The 18,540-nt window shown below is 31.9% G+C and overlaps 3 protein-coding genes across 3 annotated transcripts; 1 reads left to right on the plus strand and 2 right to left on the minus strand.

The window, feature by feature from the left end:
* Positions 1–2,122: 2,122 nt before the first annotated feature.
* Positions 2,123–2,620, minus strand: LOC143053656 (uncharacterized). The gene has a single exon (XM_076226444.1). It carries the CDS (start codon positions 2,618–2,620, stop codon positions 2,123–2,125), a length of 498 nt encoding a protein of 165 aa, XP_076082559.1.
* A 2,796-nt stretch (positions 2,621–5,416) lies between these two features.
* On the minus strand, positions 5,417–10,344 carry LOC143053657 (uncharacterized). The gene is made up of 6 exons (XM_076226445.1): positions 9,811–10,344; positions 8,970–9,066; positions 8,564–8,744; positions 7,715–7,794; positions 6,192–6,982; positions 5,417–5,560 (listed from the first exon to the last, which is right to left on the minus strand). Exons 1-6 carry the CDS (start codon positions 10,081–10,083, stop codon positions 5,417–5,419), a joined length of 1,566 nt encoding a protein of 521 aa, XP_076082560.1. The 5' UTR covers positions 10,084–10,344.
* A 3,462-nt stretch (positions 10,345–13,806) lies between these two features.
* LOC143053658 (uncharacterized) lies at positions 13,807–18,540 on the plus strand. Its single transcript, XM_076226446.1, has 4 exons — positions 13,807–13,984; positions 16,884–17,092; positions 17,837–17,933; positions 18,320–18,540. Exons 1-4 carry the CDS (start codon positions 13,867–13,869, stop codon positions 18,538–18,540), a joined length of 645 nt encoding a protein of 214 aa, XP_076082561.1. The 5' UTR covers positions 13,807–13,866.

Below are 18,540 nucleotides of genomic sequence, written 5' to 3' on the forward strand. Positions count from 1 at the left end.
AAAGCTATCCACCAGAGTTCAAAGCATTAAATTCAATTTGGTAGTAAGCAAACTTTTCATACAATCTTGACATCTACAATAGCTAAAAAAATTAAAAGGTGAAACAATATTTAAGAAAAGGAAGATATTAATTTATTTATGTTGTTGTAAAATTGGCATTGGTGCAATTGTACTTTTAACTCTATTTGACTACAAGTATTTGCCTTGAAAAGGATAAATACGTTTGCCCTTAAAATGTCCGATGAAATTGCGTCCTAGATTTTGTCGTCCTATATATACATGATATATATAAATTCGCACTGCATATATTTTTTTCTAAATATAACTGAAAACGATCAGGTTCATGGCTTTATGGTTTTTGTTATTACTAATCTTTATTGCAAAATTACACCCATAAGGGTCAAGCAATACATTTCGTTGACTTATTTGCATATTTCAGGTTATAGGAGTGGATGGAGAGGTTCAAAGTGTTCAGCTTAAAGATTTCGATACACAGAAATCCTTATTTAAGGTGATATGAACCTGACAAAATAATAATTAAAGTAACATAAAAAAGGTATGTACTCAAAGGGACAATATCCATTGTCAGAAAAATGAAATAAAATTGGCATGTACATGACACCGTTTCCATGGCAACGACCTCTGAATATACCATATTTGTGTATATTCTCAGAAGAAGGATATAAGGATAAAAATCAACAAAAAAGAGTAAATGCATTTGTTGGAAATTGATTTATTGGTAGTATTCACATGTCAATGGCATCAGCATTCAGTAAATAACAAAAAAATATGAGATTACACAAACTTGTTCAAATAAGATATTCCAAAATTTCCAAATTTAATAAATTTTCACTGATTTTTTAACAACCATGGCCTATATATATGACATAAAATATAATTTGCAATAATTAATCTTCTTTTTTTTTGTTATCATCTTAAAGCCTTTACAGTAAGCTAAATTATTACAGAAAAAAAAGTATGGGTACATGATTTCGAAAAAAAGTTACAATAACAGGAAAAATAAAACTTTACCTTCTCAAATTATGATAAGCTTGTCCACCTAATAATGGTGCAGTAGACAGTACATAATAAAAGTATAAAATGATTTTACCTTTAAAATGTGGTTACTTTGCCCTAAAGATAAATTTTGTAAACCTAAAATTTCAACTCAAGCCAAAAGATGGCAGGAAAATTTTGACTGGTTATTTAGTGGAAATTTGGAGGGAAAATTTTCGCGTACTTTTCACTATTTTATCTTTTAAACCTTTTTAAGAAAGTTTATGTCCAAGTTATTGGGAACAAAATATTCTATTTTTATCTTTGTCCAAAGAAATAATTTTAAATCTGAATATTCAAACATTTCCTTATGTGTGTAAAATTCTGCTTTACTTGATGTATGAATTTTGTTTTTGCTATTTTCTGAAGACAGGAAAAAATTATATGTTAGGCAAGAAAGATCCAGCAGGACCTTTCTTGGTATTTGCCTAAGATGTAGATACCCCCTCCCCCTTTAACTATATAAATAGGAATGAGACAGAGTATATCCCCTTTTACAGATATAACATTGGTTATTTTCCCTTTACACTTTTGGTCTGCAATCATATTCTTTTATGTACAACCTAAGTAGTGTACAGTAGATTTGTAAAGTTTAGTGATACATTCAATTACCCTATGTCAAGCTAAAAATGAACATAAAAAGTACCCTTATTACCCATATGATTGGCTAATTTTCTGCCTTTAAGGGGTCATTATTTTAGGACACAGCCCTTACTCAATTACAATTTCTTTTTTCATCTAAATGTTGATAAATCGTGAACAAATCTATCATAAGTTTGGTTATCTTCCCTGTACACTTTTGATCTGCAATCGTATTCTTTTATGTACAGCATAAGTAGGGTACAGTAGATTTGTAAAGTTTAAAAAAAGTACCCTTTACCTATATGATAGGATATATTTTTCTGCCTTTAAGTGGTCATTATTTTACGACACAGCCCTTACTCAAATGACAATTTCTTTTTTTCATCTACATTTTGATATATAGTAAAAAAAAATCAACTACAAATAAAATCAAGCTTAGTAGTCTATTTTGTCAATAAAACTATATCTACATGTGTATTATAATTCATTCCTCCAAGTCATTCAGATAGGTTGATGTTGCCTGAATAATTTTGTTTGACTTTGTAACACGAGCTTTTGATGGATGTCCACATAATTCTGTACATAGATTCTCTATTCCTTGTTGTCTGTCTCTTTTATGTGCCAGTTTAAGATGGCTTAGACCTAATCCACTGCTAGCAATTTTCGTAGCCATACAGTTTGTTATAGTTTTGCTATTTGTTAGAGGTCTCAGTGTTGTAAGCAAACCTTTTGTACAGTTTCTGTGTTGATACAACTGCATTACAGATTCATTAGTGCCAGAGAATTTGGATTTCAATACAAGACTAGGTGATATTTTCTCAAATAAGCGACGTAGAGCCACAACATCTTCCATTGAATCATGAGCACTATACAGTTCACCAAATAAAGCGTTATAAATTTTTGGCTGTGAATATGATGGTTGATTTGGTATACACTCTTTGAAAAGAGGAAGTGTGTCAATAAATCCTTTCACTGATGACATAAAGTTATTAAGTAGACAATTTTTTTCAAGTGCATTAATTAATATTGGAACATCAAAAATTTTGGAGTTATGCCCAACAAGTACAGTGTTATGAATTTCTTTCAGAAAGAGAATAAAAGCTTTTAAGGCGTTAAAAATTCCAATACTCTGAACTTCTCTATCCTCATGGTACATTTTTCCATTTTGAAACTTCAAACCAGTCACTTCTGAGGCTTGTGGTAATATAGGTCTAGCTGGTTTTATGTATCTGTTGAATGTTGTGTTTTGACTGTTGACAGCAGACAACTGTATTATGTGAGAATCTCTGCCTGAAATAAAAACAATATAATCTAGAGGTTCGAAGTTACCTGTTAGACAAATTACATTTAGTATTAGTTACCACCTTGTTCAAAATATTGTCATAAGTTCAGAAGCATCAAATGTCAGTAACAGCAACCCAAGTTAGATTGGAAGCTGACTATCTATCCCTGATGCATCTTTATGCAAGGTTGCTTGATCCTACCAAATATAGTCTAAATGCTGATATATGAACTTGAACATTGAATAAAGCAAAAATGTGATGAAGTGCAAAATGTATGTCACAGTTATCTATGTTGATAAGTTGCCCAGCTCTGTTCTTTCCGGCTCCTTCCACATTTTTTACAAGAACTTCTGTATTGAAAAGTTGGGATGACATTAACTGTATTAGAAGAATCCTTTAAATTTCTATAATTCAAACAATTGTTATCAAATTTAGCTGATGCAAAAAAAATTAAAGAACCTTAGTGAGCACGCTCACATACACCACGTCCCCACATTGTCATTGGAGAAATTAAATAAGTGTAAGGAAAAAAAATTGTATGAGAAAAAATATTGAATAATAATTTCCTGTCAATATGCACATCTACATGCATAGTATATGTCCTTATTATCTACAAAATTTAATGAAATTCTGTTGTGTGATTTCAGAGGAGTTGAGATGACAAACTGTTGCAGAAGTACATTGAAGCAAATAAGTTCAAAGGGGTGTAACTCCTAGAAAAAATGAATCATAATTTTCTGTCGATATGCACATCTACGTACTATGTCCTTTTTATCTGAAAAGGTTTCGTGAAATTCTGTTGTGTGGTTTCAGAGGAGTTGTGATGACAAACTGTTGCAGTAGTACATTAAAGTAAATAAGTTCAAAGGTGCGTAACTCCTAGAAAAAAAAATTGAATTGCAGTTTCCCGTCGATATGCACAATGACATAGTATGTCCTTATCATCTGAAAAGGTTTTGTGAAATTCTGTTGTGTGGTTTGAGAGGAGTTGCAATGACAAGAAACAGGACTGACGGACGGACGGACTGACAGACGGACGGGTCAAAGACATTATACCCTCCGCAACTCGTTGCGTGGGGTATAATTACAAAAACAATGCTTTTATAGATCTCAAATATATATTACATTGGTTTTACCCTAGTCATTTTTGGGTCCTTTATAGCTTGTTGTCCAGTACGAGCAAATGCTCCATGTTGCAGACTTAGATGGAGAGGTGTCACATTGGCATTCAAACCACATCTACTCATATCTATATAATAACATTACATGTATGTTTCATTGTAACCCATTATTTTGATTGGTTAACAATAATCTTGCATCATTCTAAAAGTAACCTTAATTTCAATTCTTGATGACACTGGCTTTCACAATAAAGTGCAAAGGTGAAAAAAAGAAAAAACTGGAAAAAAATCTTCTTTCCATGATCCTTACAAAATAGTATATGTTATTATTAATGAATGCTTTTTTTTAAATTATATTTTATAGGGTTGTAAAGGCGTTTACTGTGAACACATTTTTAGAATGAAGCAAATCTGTGGTTGTCGTTTGTTTATGTGTTACATATTTGTTTTTCGTTCATTTTTTTACATAAATGAGGCCGTTAGTTTTCTCGTTTGAATTGTTTTACATTGTCTTATCGGGGCCTGTTATAGCTGACTGTGCGGTATGGGCTTTGCTCATTGTTGAAGGCCGTACGGTGACCTATAGTTGTTAATGTTTGTGTCATTTTGGTCTTTTGTGGATAGTTGTCTCATTGGCAATCATACCACATCTTCTTTTTTAAACTTCAGACAATTCTTTTACACCCCAGTAAATTTACAAAAAGAGGTATTCAATTCTTAGATACTTAAAGCCTTTCTTCATAATGAGTAATCTTTACCAAGTCCTGTTGTTTCAACATCAAAGTATGTCATGCAACTGTCATTCAAGGTCTTTGGTTCCAAAGGAAGATACTCTGGAGTAATAACTGGTGCAGGAATAGACTGAATATCATCCGATATTGCTGCATCAAGAGAACATCCTGTTTGATAGGAGACACCTTCTCTGACTTCTGCAGATGCAAGCTTTTGGTGCCGAAATGAAATAAGATTTATTTCAATTATCAAGAAAAATAGTTACCCAATCTTTTTTTTTTTACCATTTGGGTCTTTATGCTTTAAATATTCAATATTATTTGTCTTGAAAACTACCATTTAAGTTATGAAAATATGAAATCTAATTTCAATAAAAGTTTTTTACTGATTTAATTGAAACGAAACAGCAAATATATATGGTGTTTCAGTATTAATCTATGAGTTACATGATGCTTTTGGAGGTTAATTGCTAGAAGTTGTACTTTTCAAGGGTTATTCCACTTTGAAAAATAAGGTTATTCAATAGATGTGGTTTTGTAAGGTTATCCCACAATGAAAAATATGTTTTTTCAATGGACATTATAATTTTTCTTATACACAGGTAAATAAATGGGTTATATTTTGAAATAAAATATGCATTAATTACATCTTAGCTTTCTTTTCCAGTCGTTTTCTTTTAAATGCTCTTGTTGTTGCCAATGCCCTCTGCTTTGATCGCTGATAATCTCTTAATCTGGCAAGGCGCTGAGTATGGTAACCTGGTGAAAGCCTCAACTTCTTATTAACCTGAAAAATGAAAAATAACAAATAAGACTTCATATTTATATTAACTATTTTTTCTTACAAAAAACAAAATAATAAGTGCTAAGTAAACAGATCTACACTACAAGAGCAATTATTCTTTTGAATGCTGACCTACAAAAACAAGACAGAGGTGTTATGTCAACATTATGTGAAGTTTTCAGAAGTTCTAATCTTTACAATTTATGCTGCTTCTACATACAAAGATATTTGCCTTGGATGTTTATTTGAATTTGATGAGCCACAGTCAAAGTCCCATAACTCTTAAAAAGTTGTTGTAATAAAAAAAGGTTGGGAAATATGCAAATCTGCTATGTCTTCAGACAAATGGGTGGCCACAAGGACACCACAAACACTATATACTGCCCCCTTTTCAAGTAGGGGCTCTTATAAATATACTGTGGATTCATTTATTTTCGTGGATATCAATTTATGTGGTTTCCTGAAAACTTTCAAATTTGTGGATATTTTATTTCATAGCTTTTCCAATCTCTGTATACATAGCCTATTACGAATATATTATTCATGAACAATTTAAATGGTTCACATGTTCCCTTGAAACCCACGAAAATTAGTATCCCACAAATAATAATGAATCCAATGTAGTAAAACTTACATTAACTAGGTATCTGTGACCTGTGTTCTTCTGGGCAACACTTGCTGCAACTCTGTAATTCAAATTTCCAGAAGAACTGTAATGAACATGCTTTGGTGCTTTAGCAGAAACCATTCTGTTGAAACTCTCATTAGCTTGAGTACTACCGACAGTTGACAATTTAAGGCTGTTCTTAGCATATCCTTCAAAAACACTTTCCAGAGACTTTTGTAGACCTGAACCTGACAGAGGTTTTCCTTGAGGAAATGATTTGAAAACAGACTTGGGATTGGTGAGAAATTTACACCATCGACTTGAGTAGCATTGGTGATCGCCAAAAGGATGTTTCGAAAGTGCATTGAGATCTTTTGCTATTTGTTCTGGATTACCTTCACCTTGGGCTATTATATAGTTAAAACAACTTTGTAAATATTTAATTATTTTAACTGTTAAAACAGGATGATTTTTCTTGAGAGAGTAAAGACTGTTTCCAAGAATCTTCTTTAAGTGATTTCTATCAGATATCTTTTCAATGCTATTACTGATGTTTGCCCGTACTCGTCCTATTGTTGTTGAATCCTCATCTCCAACTAATGCAGCTACTGTACAGCCTTTACTCTGTACATCTTTAACCATTTCTATCACCATATCAGCCTCCATCCCCTTTGAACTACCTTCCCAGTTACGGTAGCATGCATGCTCTCTTGGACTTTCATTTCTGGATTCTGCTCTACTACAAACTCTGCACTCTTTTGATCTTACGGAGTAGTTTATAATTTTTCCCGTCTCTGGACCAATCATGGAACAATGACCTAGTAATTAAAAACAAGTTCTTAAATCAAACTGTTTATGATATGTATTTATTATGGCAAGCCGTTTTACTATTTATTCTAACTTCAAGATATCTTATGTAATCTGGTTTTTATAAGATATCTGAGATATTTTCTTTACTACATATCAAAACATAAGATATTTAAAAAATATTTTTAATCTTATAAATAATCTTTACATACTTAAGTCAAGGTCAGATGGCACCTGACATTTGAACATGTTCCCCTTAACTTTTTTCTCAATTGGACACTGAACCATGAACATATGGTCAAGGACAATAGACATGTGACAGAAGGAAATTTCTTAACATAAGGCATCTTAATACAAAGTATGAACATACAGGTCTTCAATCTTTTAAAATATAAAGCTTTTAAGAAGAAAGTTAACACCACCGAAAATGCCAGATCACTATCCCTATTTTTAGCTTTCTGCAACAAAAGTCTCAGGCTTGACAAAAATAAGGAAATGAGTAATCAGCAATAGCCAATACGACAACTATTCATCATTTCCAAATGGCATATTTGTACATGTAGTTAATGTTTGTTTAATTGATATTTGACCTCATAACAGTCCATTGACTCAACCTGACTAGAAAGATATAAATATTTGACATGAAAGACCATCATGTTTTTCTTGTTTCTTGGTGTTATCTGTAATATGATGTTATGTCAATGTATATTTTCATTCTTATAACTGATGGTGTCTAGTTATACCTGATTTGCTGTCATATGCTCTACCACTTCCTCTTTTCTGCCATCCTGCATCTACAGCAACCACAAGTGTACCCTTCTTTCTGTAATTTATAAAAGTACTAGTAAATAAACTGAACATAATATAAAATGTAACTGGAGATGTCAAAGATTGTATAAATCAAAAGAATCATCAATCGTAGTCAGAAATCTATTGTCTTTGTGTCCAAACCCATATTAATCATAAGCATTATTGGATAAAATCATTTAGTCAAATGTTAGAAATCTAAATAACTTTAAGTCACATTCCAAATTCTTATAATCAAAACTGAAGGTCTCAGTTACTGAAAAATAAAAATAATGTGTTTCTTATTTTTTTTTACAGTGCATGAAAAATATAAATTCAATCAATGCTTATTATATTGTACTGTTATACTACTGCCCAAGGTTAGGGGGGATTAGGATCCAACTAACATGATCCCCCCCCCCACACACACACATATTATATGTATGTATGTGCCTGTCCCAAGTCAGGAGCTGGTAATTCAGTGGTTGTCATTTGTTTATGTGTTACATTTTTTTTGTAGATTTTTTTAATGTAAAATAAGGCTTTTAGTTTCCTTGTTTGATTGTTTTACATGGTCATTTCGGGCCTTTTTTAGCTGACTATGCGGTATGGGCTTTGCTCATTGTAGAAGGCTGCACAGTGACCTGTAGTTGTTAATCTCTGTGTTTAATTTGGTCTCTTGTGGAGAGTTGTCTCATTTGCAACCACATCTTCTTTTTTATCATTATAATTTAAATTATAAGAATCCCATTGTTGAATTTGAGTTTAGTTTAATGTTTTAATTTTTATTATTTGTAGGTACATACTGTTCTACAGCTGCCAATTCTTTCTCCAGTGCTTCATTTGTTGATTCCTTGGCTACTTCTTCAACAACATTCCCTACTTCTTTCAGTCTTGCACTAACCAGTTTATAACTAAATGCTGGAATATTCAGCTCTGATAGGAAACTATTAGCTTGTCTTTCTCCTAGTCCAGAGTGAACAAGGGCTGTAATAAAATAATCAAGGGGCATAACTCTTTAAAAAAAGTTGATGTCCCACCATTTTATAATTTAATAATAAATATAATGGCTCAGATATAGTAATGTATGACATTAACTTTAAACAACTAAGTGAACCCTGAAAATGTAGGTGATAGTGAAAAAAATTTGCCTGGATGCTGATTGACTATATTTACATGACTGGATAATATTGTGCATACATGTCCATGTACCTGTTGCAAGTTTACTGTTGACATCCCATACTCTGTCATGACGCTTTCCAGTAGAAACACTGTTTACATGCATACAAATGGTATTAAAACACTGTACCTGAAGAAAAAAAATAGTTGATTTCATAAAGAGACAAATGGTCAAATGTCAGTATTTGTATGAAAAAAATCTCATCAAAATAAGATGTCATTACTCTGTCTCCATCTTTTCAATGTTACTTTTTAATGACAAAAAGGCAGACATAGAAAAAATGGTGAGTAAGTCATGTCATACATATAGTAACATCCTCGGTTTGTTATTAAAACGCTTGAAGCATTTCATATTAAAATCCTTCTTTTTTTTATTATAATGCTTCTTTAGGTATGAACATGCATATCAAATTGTCTTTTCCCATTTCACATTGGAAATTAATTTACATTATACTATTCAAGATTACAGACCCCCGGTTTTTAGTAGTACATGTACATGTATTTTGTATATTTAATGCTCTCCAATAAAAATATAGTTCTAGCAAATTGTTTAGGTGAGTGTTGCTGAGGTCTTCAATGCTTTGAACACAACCAGGGAGTTAGCACTCATCAATTACATATTGAAATTTAGTATTGACTCTTAGCTTTTAGAATAGGCTTTCTCTGGTTTGATTTTCTGAATACTGAACTTTGACCTAAAGATTTGATTCTTGTTAAAACACATATGTATACCAATGATGACAATTAATCATTAAAATTCTGGACTGTTCTTGAATCATAGATTCAAATTATTTTTGATGGATAGAAAGACAAGCTGAATTCATTCGAAGTGTTCAGACATCTTAGATTTTTTGTTTAAATCTGAATTACTTACTTTCAGTAGACATCCAAGACCATATGTCTGTATGTCAATAGTATGTCCAAGCTGTAGGGGCAAACCACATTTAAGACATGCTCTTAGACCAGTAGCAAGGACATCAAGCTCAACAATTCTTCTCCCTTCTCTCCAGTCTTCAGATGATCTAGTCTGTTTTCCTTCAAAAGATACCTCTTCCTCCCTTGTTGCATTTGAGATGTTTGGAACTGCAATTATAAAAAAACAATAATGAATGCAGGTACAATGTACATGTATACATTTTATATTCATTCATATACATGTATATCTAATGTTTATATACTCTGAGTGATGATACTCCACTAGGATGCATTGCTGTCATTTTTGGAATAATTGTGCATTTATTAACCATCACAGTCACATCATTATTGGTGTCATTAATCGTAAACATAAATGAATAATAAAAGATACAATGACGGAGAGACCCATATAAGTTCAGGAGTTATTATAATAGACTAAAACGTATAAAGGTTTACTTTTGGGGCATGTCAACATTTTACATGCAACTGTTGTCTTAAATTAAAGTCATATGAAATTTAAAAAAAAAACAACATATAATGTTTCATACAAAAGTACTGTGTACATGTACATATTTGAAAGGCTAATTCTGTAAATTTATAAAAACATATGTCCTCCCTCATTCAATTTGTTTTTGTCAGGTTTTCTTTGTGCACTGTAGGAATAAACATAGAATAAAGAAAATTATTTTAAGTCTGGTTACATGATATATTACAAATATAAGCTTCGTTTCGTTGTCAAACCCCCAAAAGGAGACTAGTATATATATACATTGTACATACATATTATAAAGCCTTGTTATTGGAAGTAACTTAGTTTCAACTATCAGAAATTTTTGTTTTTGTTTTAGTAGAATCGGATGATGCACTTTCAATTGTCTAAAATTTTAGGTGTGATACACGTAAATGTATTTACAGATTTTAATAGAATATATTTATTGTTATGATTATTATTAGCTATTTTTATCAATCATGCTACCCACCCCTAGAAAAATAATTTTAGGCAACAACTATTTAACTTCAAGGGGGTATATTTATTTCCTAAACACATATTTTGGTCAGGCAGATGACAAATACAAATATTTTGAATCCATATTTTCCCCCAACAACCTACATGTAATACATGTAACATGTGAAAGTATTAAATTTTGATAAAATGATTTGATTGGTAGCATTTAAAAACAACATCACCCCCCTGAAGTGAAATTGTTATTCCCGTAAGTGATAGATCTAAGTACAATATATCCTGTCTTAAAATACTGGGGACACGCATAAACGTTGAATACATGTTCTTATGTAAATTTTAACATTTGTACCAGATTTTGTTTTGGATAGGGAAAGGAGGCTTGGATTAGCTACATGTAGATCTAGAATAAAGAAGGAGTTCAAATTTGTGCAAGTTGTTGGTTCTGCATACTCAGTCAATTCTATGATTTTATTTCCCTGTGTCCTATACATGTACATCGACTCCAGATCTGTTCGTCCAAAAATATGTTTACGTCCATTCATGTTTGTCCCTTTCACTTTCGCACCCTACATGTTCGCACCCTTTCTATTGGTTTTGTGATTAATAATTTTGTAATTGAGTTTTTGTATAAAGTATATTGGTATAAATTTTTTTTTTCATTTGTTCAAAATAACGTGTTATTATAACAGGTTTTTTTTTGTATTGCGATCTTTTATGTTTTTCATTTAAATTCTTCAATGTTTTATTGATACCTGGCTACAGTATTTACATAAACATGATAAAAGGAGATAAAAACAATCATGATTTTTAGGTCTGTTTGCACCCTATACATGTTCACACCCTACAATGTTTTTTCTCATACCTATCTGCAGTATTTATATCAAAGCAAGAGACCAAATTAAGCTTAAACCAATTAACATGAACATAAATAACATTTAATAATTAATCATCAATTTGATAAAAAAATAAACAACATTTGATATGATATGACACAATTTTATTCTGAAAATATATATAATTTTTTTAGGGAATATATAAACATATGAAAAAATATATTTAATAATTCAACTGGAATTTCAACAAAAATTGGGTGCAAATATGTTAGGTGCGAATGGACGTAAGGCGCAAAGGTGTGTGGTACGTATAGATGATATGGGGTTTTCTACACAATGTGACATTGATATTGTAAAATAACAGCCGCGAGCCACAATGTGAACCTTTTTACGAGTTGGCTGATATTTTATGATATAGATCTATAAGAGGACTCGATTATCTTTTTATTGTTCTGTTACTGGTCTTTTCCCTCTTCCTAAGACAGTTTTACACTTGACAAAAGCAAGCTTGATAACATCTCCTCTTGTATTGTGACGTCGCTGATAACTTCTCCTTTCACATTGTGACGTGGCTGATAATGCATGGTCTTGTTTTGAAGCCTTGATAGGAGAATTACTGAGCGACTGAGCAGGGTAATATAGGCATAGGGAAGGACGATAAACATGTTTATTGAGCAAAATAGTCCAAATAATTATGACGTCTGGCAATGCTATTTTATTTTTTTTTTGGACAACCTCATAGGAAGGCGTCCCAGAATAAAAATAGCCTTGCCAGAGTCATAATTATTTTATCGGATTACATACATGATAAATCCTTTTACCCGGGAATACGATGAGAAATGGAGCGGAGAGATATTTAAAATATCTCAAAGAATATTGCGTGGTGGACTCCCAGTTTATCGACTTATTGATTTTCAAGACGAAGAAATTTCAGGAACCTTCTACCAGTCAGAAGTGCAAAAAGTGGATGTTCGGGAAGACGATATGTGGGGAGTTGAAAACATCATCAAAACGAAAGGCAAAGGACCCAACAAACAATATTATTTAAAATGGTTACACTGGCCAAAGAAATTTAATTCTTGGATTAAAGCTCGCGATTTATCTAATATTTGAGAGAGATAACTACCCCGGAAAGACTAAATTCAGGTCTCGACAGTTTACACCCCTGCACGAAAGATAGCATACTGTTGGCCCTTTCGTGAGGTTATAGATACTGTTGAGTGGTAGACAATTCTTTAATACTTTTATCTCGATGTATGAAATAGTTGTATATAATTTTGTTATATTGTAAAGACATCATGCGGATGGCTCTCCGACCCATGTTTGTCTAAATTGACGGGGATATTAAATAATGTACGTACCACTGTTATTATTATTACTAGTGTAGTAACAAGAAGCTGAAACTTAAAAAAAAAAAAATAAAAAAAAATACAATCACTAAAAAAAAAAAAAGAAAAAAAAAGGGGGGGGAATCAAAATTTACATGAGCAAAAGCGTGAATCAATACATATAAATACACGCACACATGCATATACACACACATACGCATACACACACATCTGTACATTATAATATAAAAACAATTAACTAATGTCAAAATGACGTCATAAAAATTAGCCTCACATCGGGAGGCTACCTCTCAGGAGGCTACCTTTCAGGAGGCTACCTTTTCCCCATAGGGTTAACATTAGCAAAAGGTCGCCAGAATGCCCACTTCCCCCACTACTGTTGAAAACGAAAGCGAATATGTTTTCTTAAATTGATAAACGGACGAGAATTGTTTAAACTACAACAGTTCGATTTCTTTTAAAACATTTTTTAAAGGTAGAAAAATAATTCTTTATAATAATTAGGCTATTTTTTTTTATTAACAAAAGTCTTACCACGGATATGATTCCACGCCTTTAAGAATGCTGATCTTGAAAATAAAGTCCCTTTGAACTGGTCTTTAAGGAGATATGAACCTGACGAATTTGAATTTTCTGCGCAACTCGAACTGTCGGTAAAATACGAAATTCATTATTGTACAATTAAACAATAAATACAAAATTTATTAAAAGATTGAATATATTGAAACTTTTGTTATAGATGAAAGTTGTTTTATTGTTGTTTTATGGAAACAGTTTTGCGATCGCACGATTACGACATCGTTTAATTTTCGGCGCCATTTGTAAACAACAACAGTCGTCTGCTGTAACGTAACGTTTTGGTAGCAGTGATGACAAGAATACATAAGCATGGCTTCAAATCTAAAAGATATCTGAAGGTGTCGGATAGTCAACATGCCCGATGGACCAAAACATCGACTTACTCTAATGATCACAACTATTTTTCGAGTAAGTTATCCATTTGATTCCCGAAAAATACACGACAACATCAACACAACTAGTCTACAATATATAATATTACAATAAATAAATTATATACGTAAATTTATGTTGACCATAAAGATAATCTTTATATAGTATTAGTCCGAGATTGTTCTTACATCCAACGACTGTTTCGCCATAAAAGCTTGGACTGAGGGACCCTCGTTAGGCTCGTTGGCACAGCCACAGCCAGCTTGTGCAAGTTGCGGAAAACAGCCGTTGGGCGTCCGAGCAATCTTGGACTTATGAGTTTTAACACCAGTAACTGAGTAAGGTTAACATTTGATTTCAAGAATAAAGGTCCTAGACTAGTCATATATTAATTCCACTTTCAATGGTCCATTTCATATAAAAAATCAAATACTCTCTCGTAATCTTTATTAACTGTAAAAGTTGAAGTTAGCCCTAGGATGTGAAGGGATCAAGTCTGTTTCACACCTAGTCAAAATAATTATGACTCTGGCAAGGCTATTTTTATTCTGGGACGCCTTCCTATGAGGTTGTCCCAAAGAAATTAAAATAGCATTGCCAGACGTCATAATTATTTGGACTATTTTGCTCAATAAACATGTTTATCGTCCTTCCCTATGCCTATATTACCCTGCTCAGTCGCTCAGTAATTCTCCTATCAAGGCTTCAAAACAAGACCATGCATTATCAGCCACGTCACAATGTGAAAGGAGAAGTTATCAGCGACGTCACAATACAAGAGGAGATGTTATCAAGCTTGCTTTTGTCAAGTGTAAAACTGTCTTAGGAAGAGGGAAAAGACCAGTAACAGAACAATAAAAAGATAATCGAGTCCTCTTATAGATCTATATCATAAAATATCAGCCAACTCGTAAAAAGGTTCACATTGTGGCTCGCGGCTGTTATTTTACAATATCAATGTCACATTGTGTAGAAAACCCCATATCATCTATACGTACCACACACCTTTGCGCCTTACGTCCATTCGCACCTAACATATTTGCACCCAATTTTTGTTGAAATTCCAGTTGAATTATTAAATATATTTTTTCATATGTTTATATATTCCCTAAAAAAATTATATATATTTTCAGAATAAAATTGTGTCATATCATATCAAATGTTGTTTATTTTTTTATCAAATTGATGATTAATTATTAAATGTTATTTATGTTCATGTTAATTGGTTTAAGCTTAATTTGGTCTCTTGCTTTGATATAAATACTGCAGATAGGTATGAGAAAAAACATTGTAGGGTGTGAACATGTATAGGGTGCAAACAGACCTAAAAATCATGATTGTTTTTATCTCCTTTTATCATGTTTATGTAAATACTGTAGCCAGGTATCAATAAAACATTGAAGAATTTAAATGAAAAACATAAAAGATCGCAATACAAAAAAAAACCTGTTATAATAACACGTTATTTTGAACAAATGAAAAAAAAATATTTATACCAATATACTTTATACAAAAACTCAATTACAAAATTATTAATCACAAAACCAATAGAAAGGGTGCGAACATGTAGGGTGCGGAAGTGAAAGGGACAAACATGAATGGACGTAAACATATTTTTGGACGAACAGATCTGGAGTATATGTACATGTATAGGACACAGGGAAATAAAATCATAGAATTGACTGAGTATGCAGAACCAACAACTTGCACAAATTTGAACTCCTTCTTTATTCTAGATCTACATGTAGCTAATCCAAGCCTCCTTTCCCTATCCAAAACAAAATCTGGTACAAATGTTAAAATTTACATAAGAACATGTATTCAACGTTTATGCGTGTCCCCAGTATTTTAAGACAGGATATATTGTACTTAGATCTATCACTTACGGGAATAACAATTTCACTTCAGGGGGGTGATGTTGTTTTTAAATGCTACCAATCAAATCATTTTATCAAAATTTAATACTTACACATGTTACATGTATTACATGTAGGTTGTTGGGGGAAAATATGGATTCAAAATATTTGTATTTGTCATCTGCCTGACCAAAATATGTGTTTAGGAAATAAATATACCCCCTTGAAGTTAAATAGTTGTTGCCTAAAATTATTTTTCTAGGGGTGGGTAGCATGATTGATAAAAATAGCTAATAATAATCATAACAATAAATATATTCTATTAAAATCTGTAAATAAATTTACGTGTATCACACCTAAAATTTTAGACAATTGAAAGTGCATCATCCGATTCTAATAAAACAAAAACAAAAATTTCTGATAGTTGAAACTAAGTTACTTCCAATAACAAGGCTTTATAATATGTATGTACAATGTATATATATACTAGTCTCCTTTTGGGGGTTTGACAACGAAACGAAGCTTATATTTGTAATATATCATGTAACCAGACTTAAAATAATTTTCTTTATTCTATGTTTATTCCTACAGTGCACAAAGAAAACCTGACAAAAACAAATTGAATGAGGGAGGACATATGTTTTTATAAATTTACAGAATTAGCCTTTCAAATATGTACATGTACACAGTACTTTTGTATGAAACATTATATGTTTTTTTTTTTTTTTTGATTTCATATGACTTTAATTTAAGACAACAGTTGCATGTAAAATGTTGACATGCCCCAAAAGTAAACCTTTATACGTTTTAGTCTATTATAATAACTCCTGAACTTATATGGGTCTCTCCGTCATTGTATCTTTTATTATTCATTTATGTTTACGATTAATGACACCAATAATGATGTGACTGTGATGGTTAATAAATGCACAATTATTCCAAAAATGACAGCAATGCATCCTAGTGGAGTATCATCACTCAGAGTATATAAACATTAGATATACATGTATATGAATGAATATAAAATGTATACATGTACATTGTACCTGCATTCATTATTGGTTTTTTTATAATTGCAGTTCCAAACATCTCAAATGCAACAAGGGAGGAAGAGGTATCTTTTGAAGGAAAACAGACTAGATCATCTGAAGACTGGAGAGAAGGGAGAAGAATTGTTGAGCTTGATGTCCTTGCTACTGGTCTAAGAGCATGTCTTAAATGTGGTTTGCCCCTACAGCTTGGACATACTATTGACATACAGACATATGGTCTTGGATGTCTACTGAAAGTAAGTAATTCAGATTTAAACAAAAAATCTAAGATGTCTGAACACTTCGAATGAATTCAGCTTGTCTTTCTATCCATCAAAAATAATTTGAATCTATGATTCAAGAACAGTCCAGAATTTTAATGATTAATTGTCATCATTGGTATACATATGTGTTTTAACAAGAATCAAATCTTTAGGTCAAAGTTCAGTATTCAGAAAATCAAACCAGAGAAAGCCTATTCTAAAAGCTAAGAGTCAATACTAAATTTCAATATGTAATTGATGAGTGCTAACTCCCTGGTTGTGTTCAAAGCATTGAAGACCTCAGCAACACTCACCTAAACAATTTGCTAGAACTATATTTTTATTGGAGAGCATTAAATATACAAAATACATGTACATGTACTACTAAAAACCGGGGGTCTGTAATCTTGAATAGTATAATGTAAATTAATTTCCAATGTGAAATGGGAAAAGACAATTTGATATGCATGTTCATACCTAAAGAAGCATTATAATAAAAAAAAGAAGGATTTTAATATGAAATGCTTCAAGCGTTTTAATAACAAACCGAGGATGTTACTATATGTATGACATGACTTACTCACCATTTTTTCTATGTCTGCCTTTTTGTCATTAAAAAGTAACATTGAAAAGATGGAGAGAGAGTAATGACATCTTATTTTGATGAGATTTTTTTCATACAAATACTGACATTTGACCATTTGTCTCTTTATGAAATCAACTATCTTTTTTCTTCAGGTACAGTGTTTTAATACCATTTGTATGCATGTAAACAGTGTTCCTACTGGAAAGCGTCATGACAGAGTATGGGATGTCAACAGTAAACTTGCAACAGGTACATGGACATGTATGCACAATATTATCCAGTCATGTAAATATAGTCAATCAGCATCCAGGCAAATTTTTTTCACTATTACCTACATTTTCAGGGTTCACTTAGTTGTTTAAAGTTAATGTCATACATTACTATATCTGAGCCATTATATTTATTATTAAATTATAAAATGGTGGGACATCAACTTTTTTTAAAGAGTTATGCCCCTTGGAAATAAAAAAAAACATGTTCTTATGTTTTAATTAACTGGTATAATTTTAAAACTATAAAATATGATTTAAAAAAATCATCAGCATTGCGAGATCAAAAAGTCTGCAAATATTCATCAAAATTGTACTGTGCACATCATTATTTAGATCATTGTATCTTTGATTATTTTATTACAGCCCTTGTTCACTCTGGACTAGGAGAAAGACAAGCTTATAGTTTCCTATCAGAGCTGAATATTCCAGCATTTAGTTATAAACTGGTTAGTGCAAGACTGAAAGAAGTAGGGAATGTTGTTGAAGAAGTAGCCAAGGAATCAACAAATGAAGCACTGGAGAAAGAATTGGCAGCTGTAGAACAGTATGTACTTTCAACCTTAAGTGTCTATTTTAGCGATTAA

The sequence above is a fragment of the Mytilus galloprovincialis genome, chromosome 12 (genome assembly GCF_965363235.1).
Source record: "Mytilus galloprovincialis chromosome 12, xbMytGall1.hap1.1, whole genome shotgun sequence".
Lineage (NCBI taxonomy): Eukaryota > Metazoa > Mollusca > Bivalvia > Mytilida > Mytilidae > Mytilus > Mytilus galloprovincialis.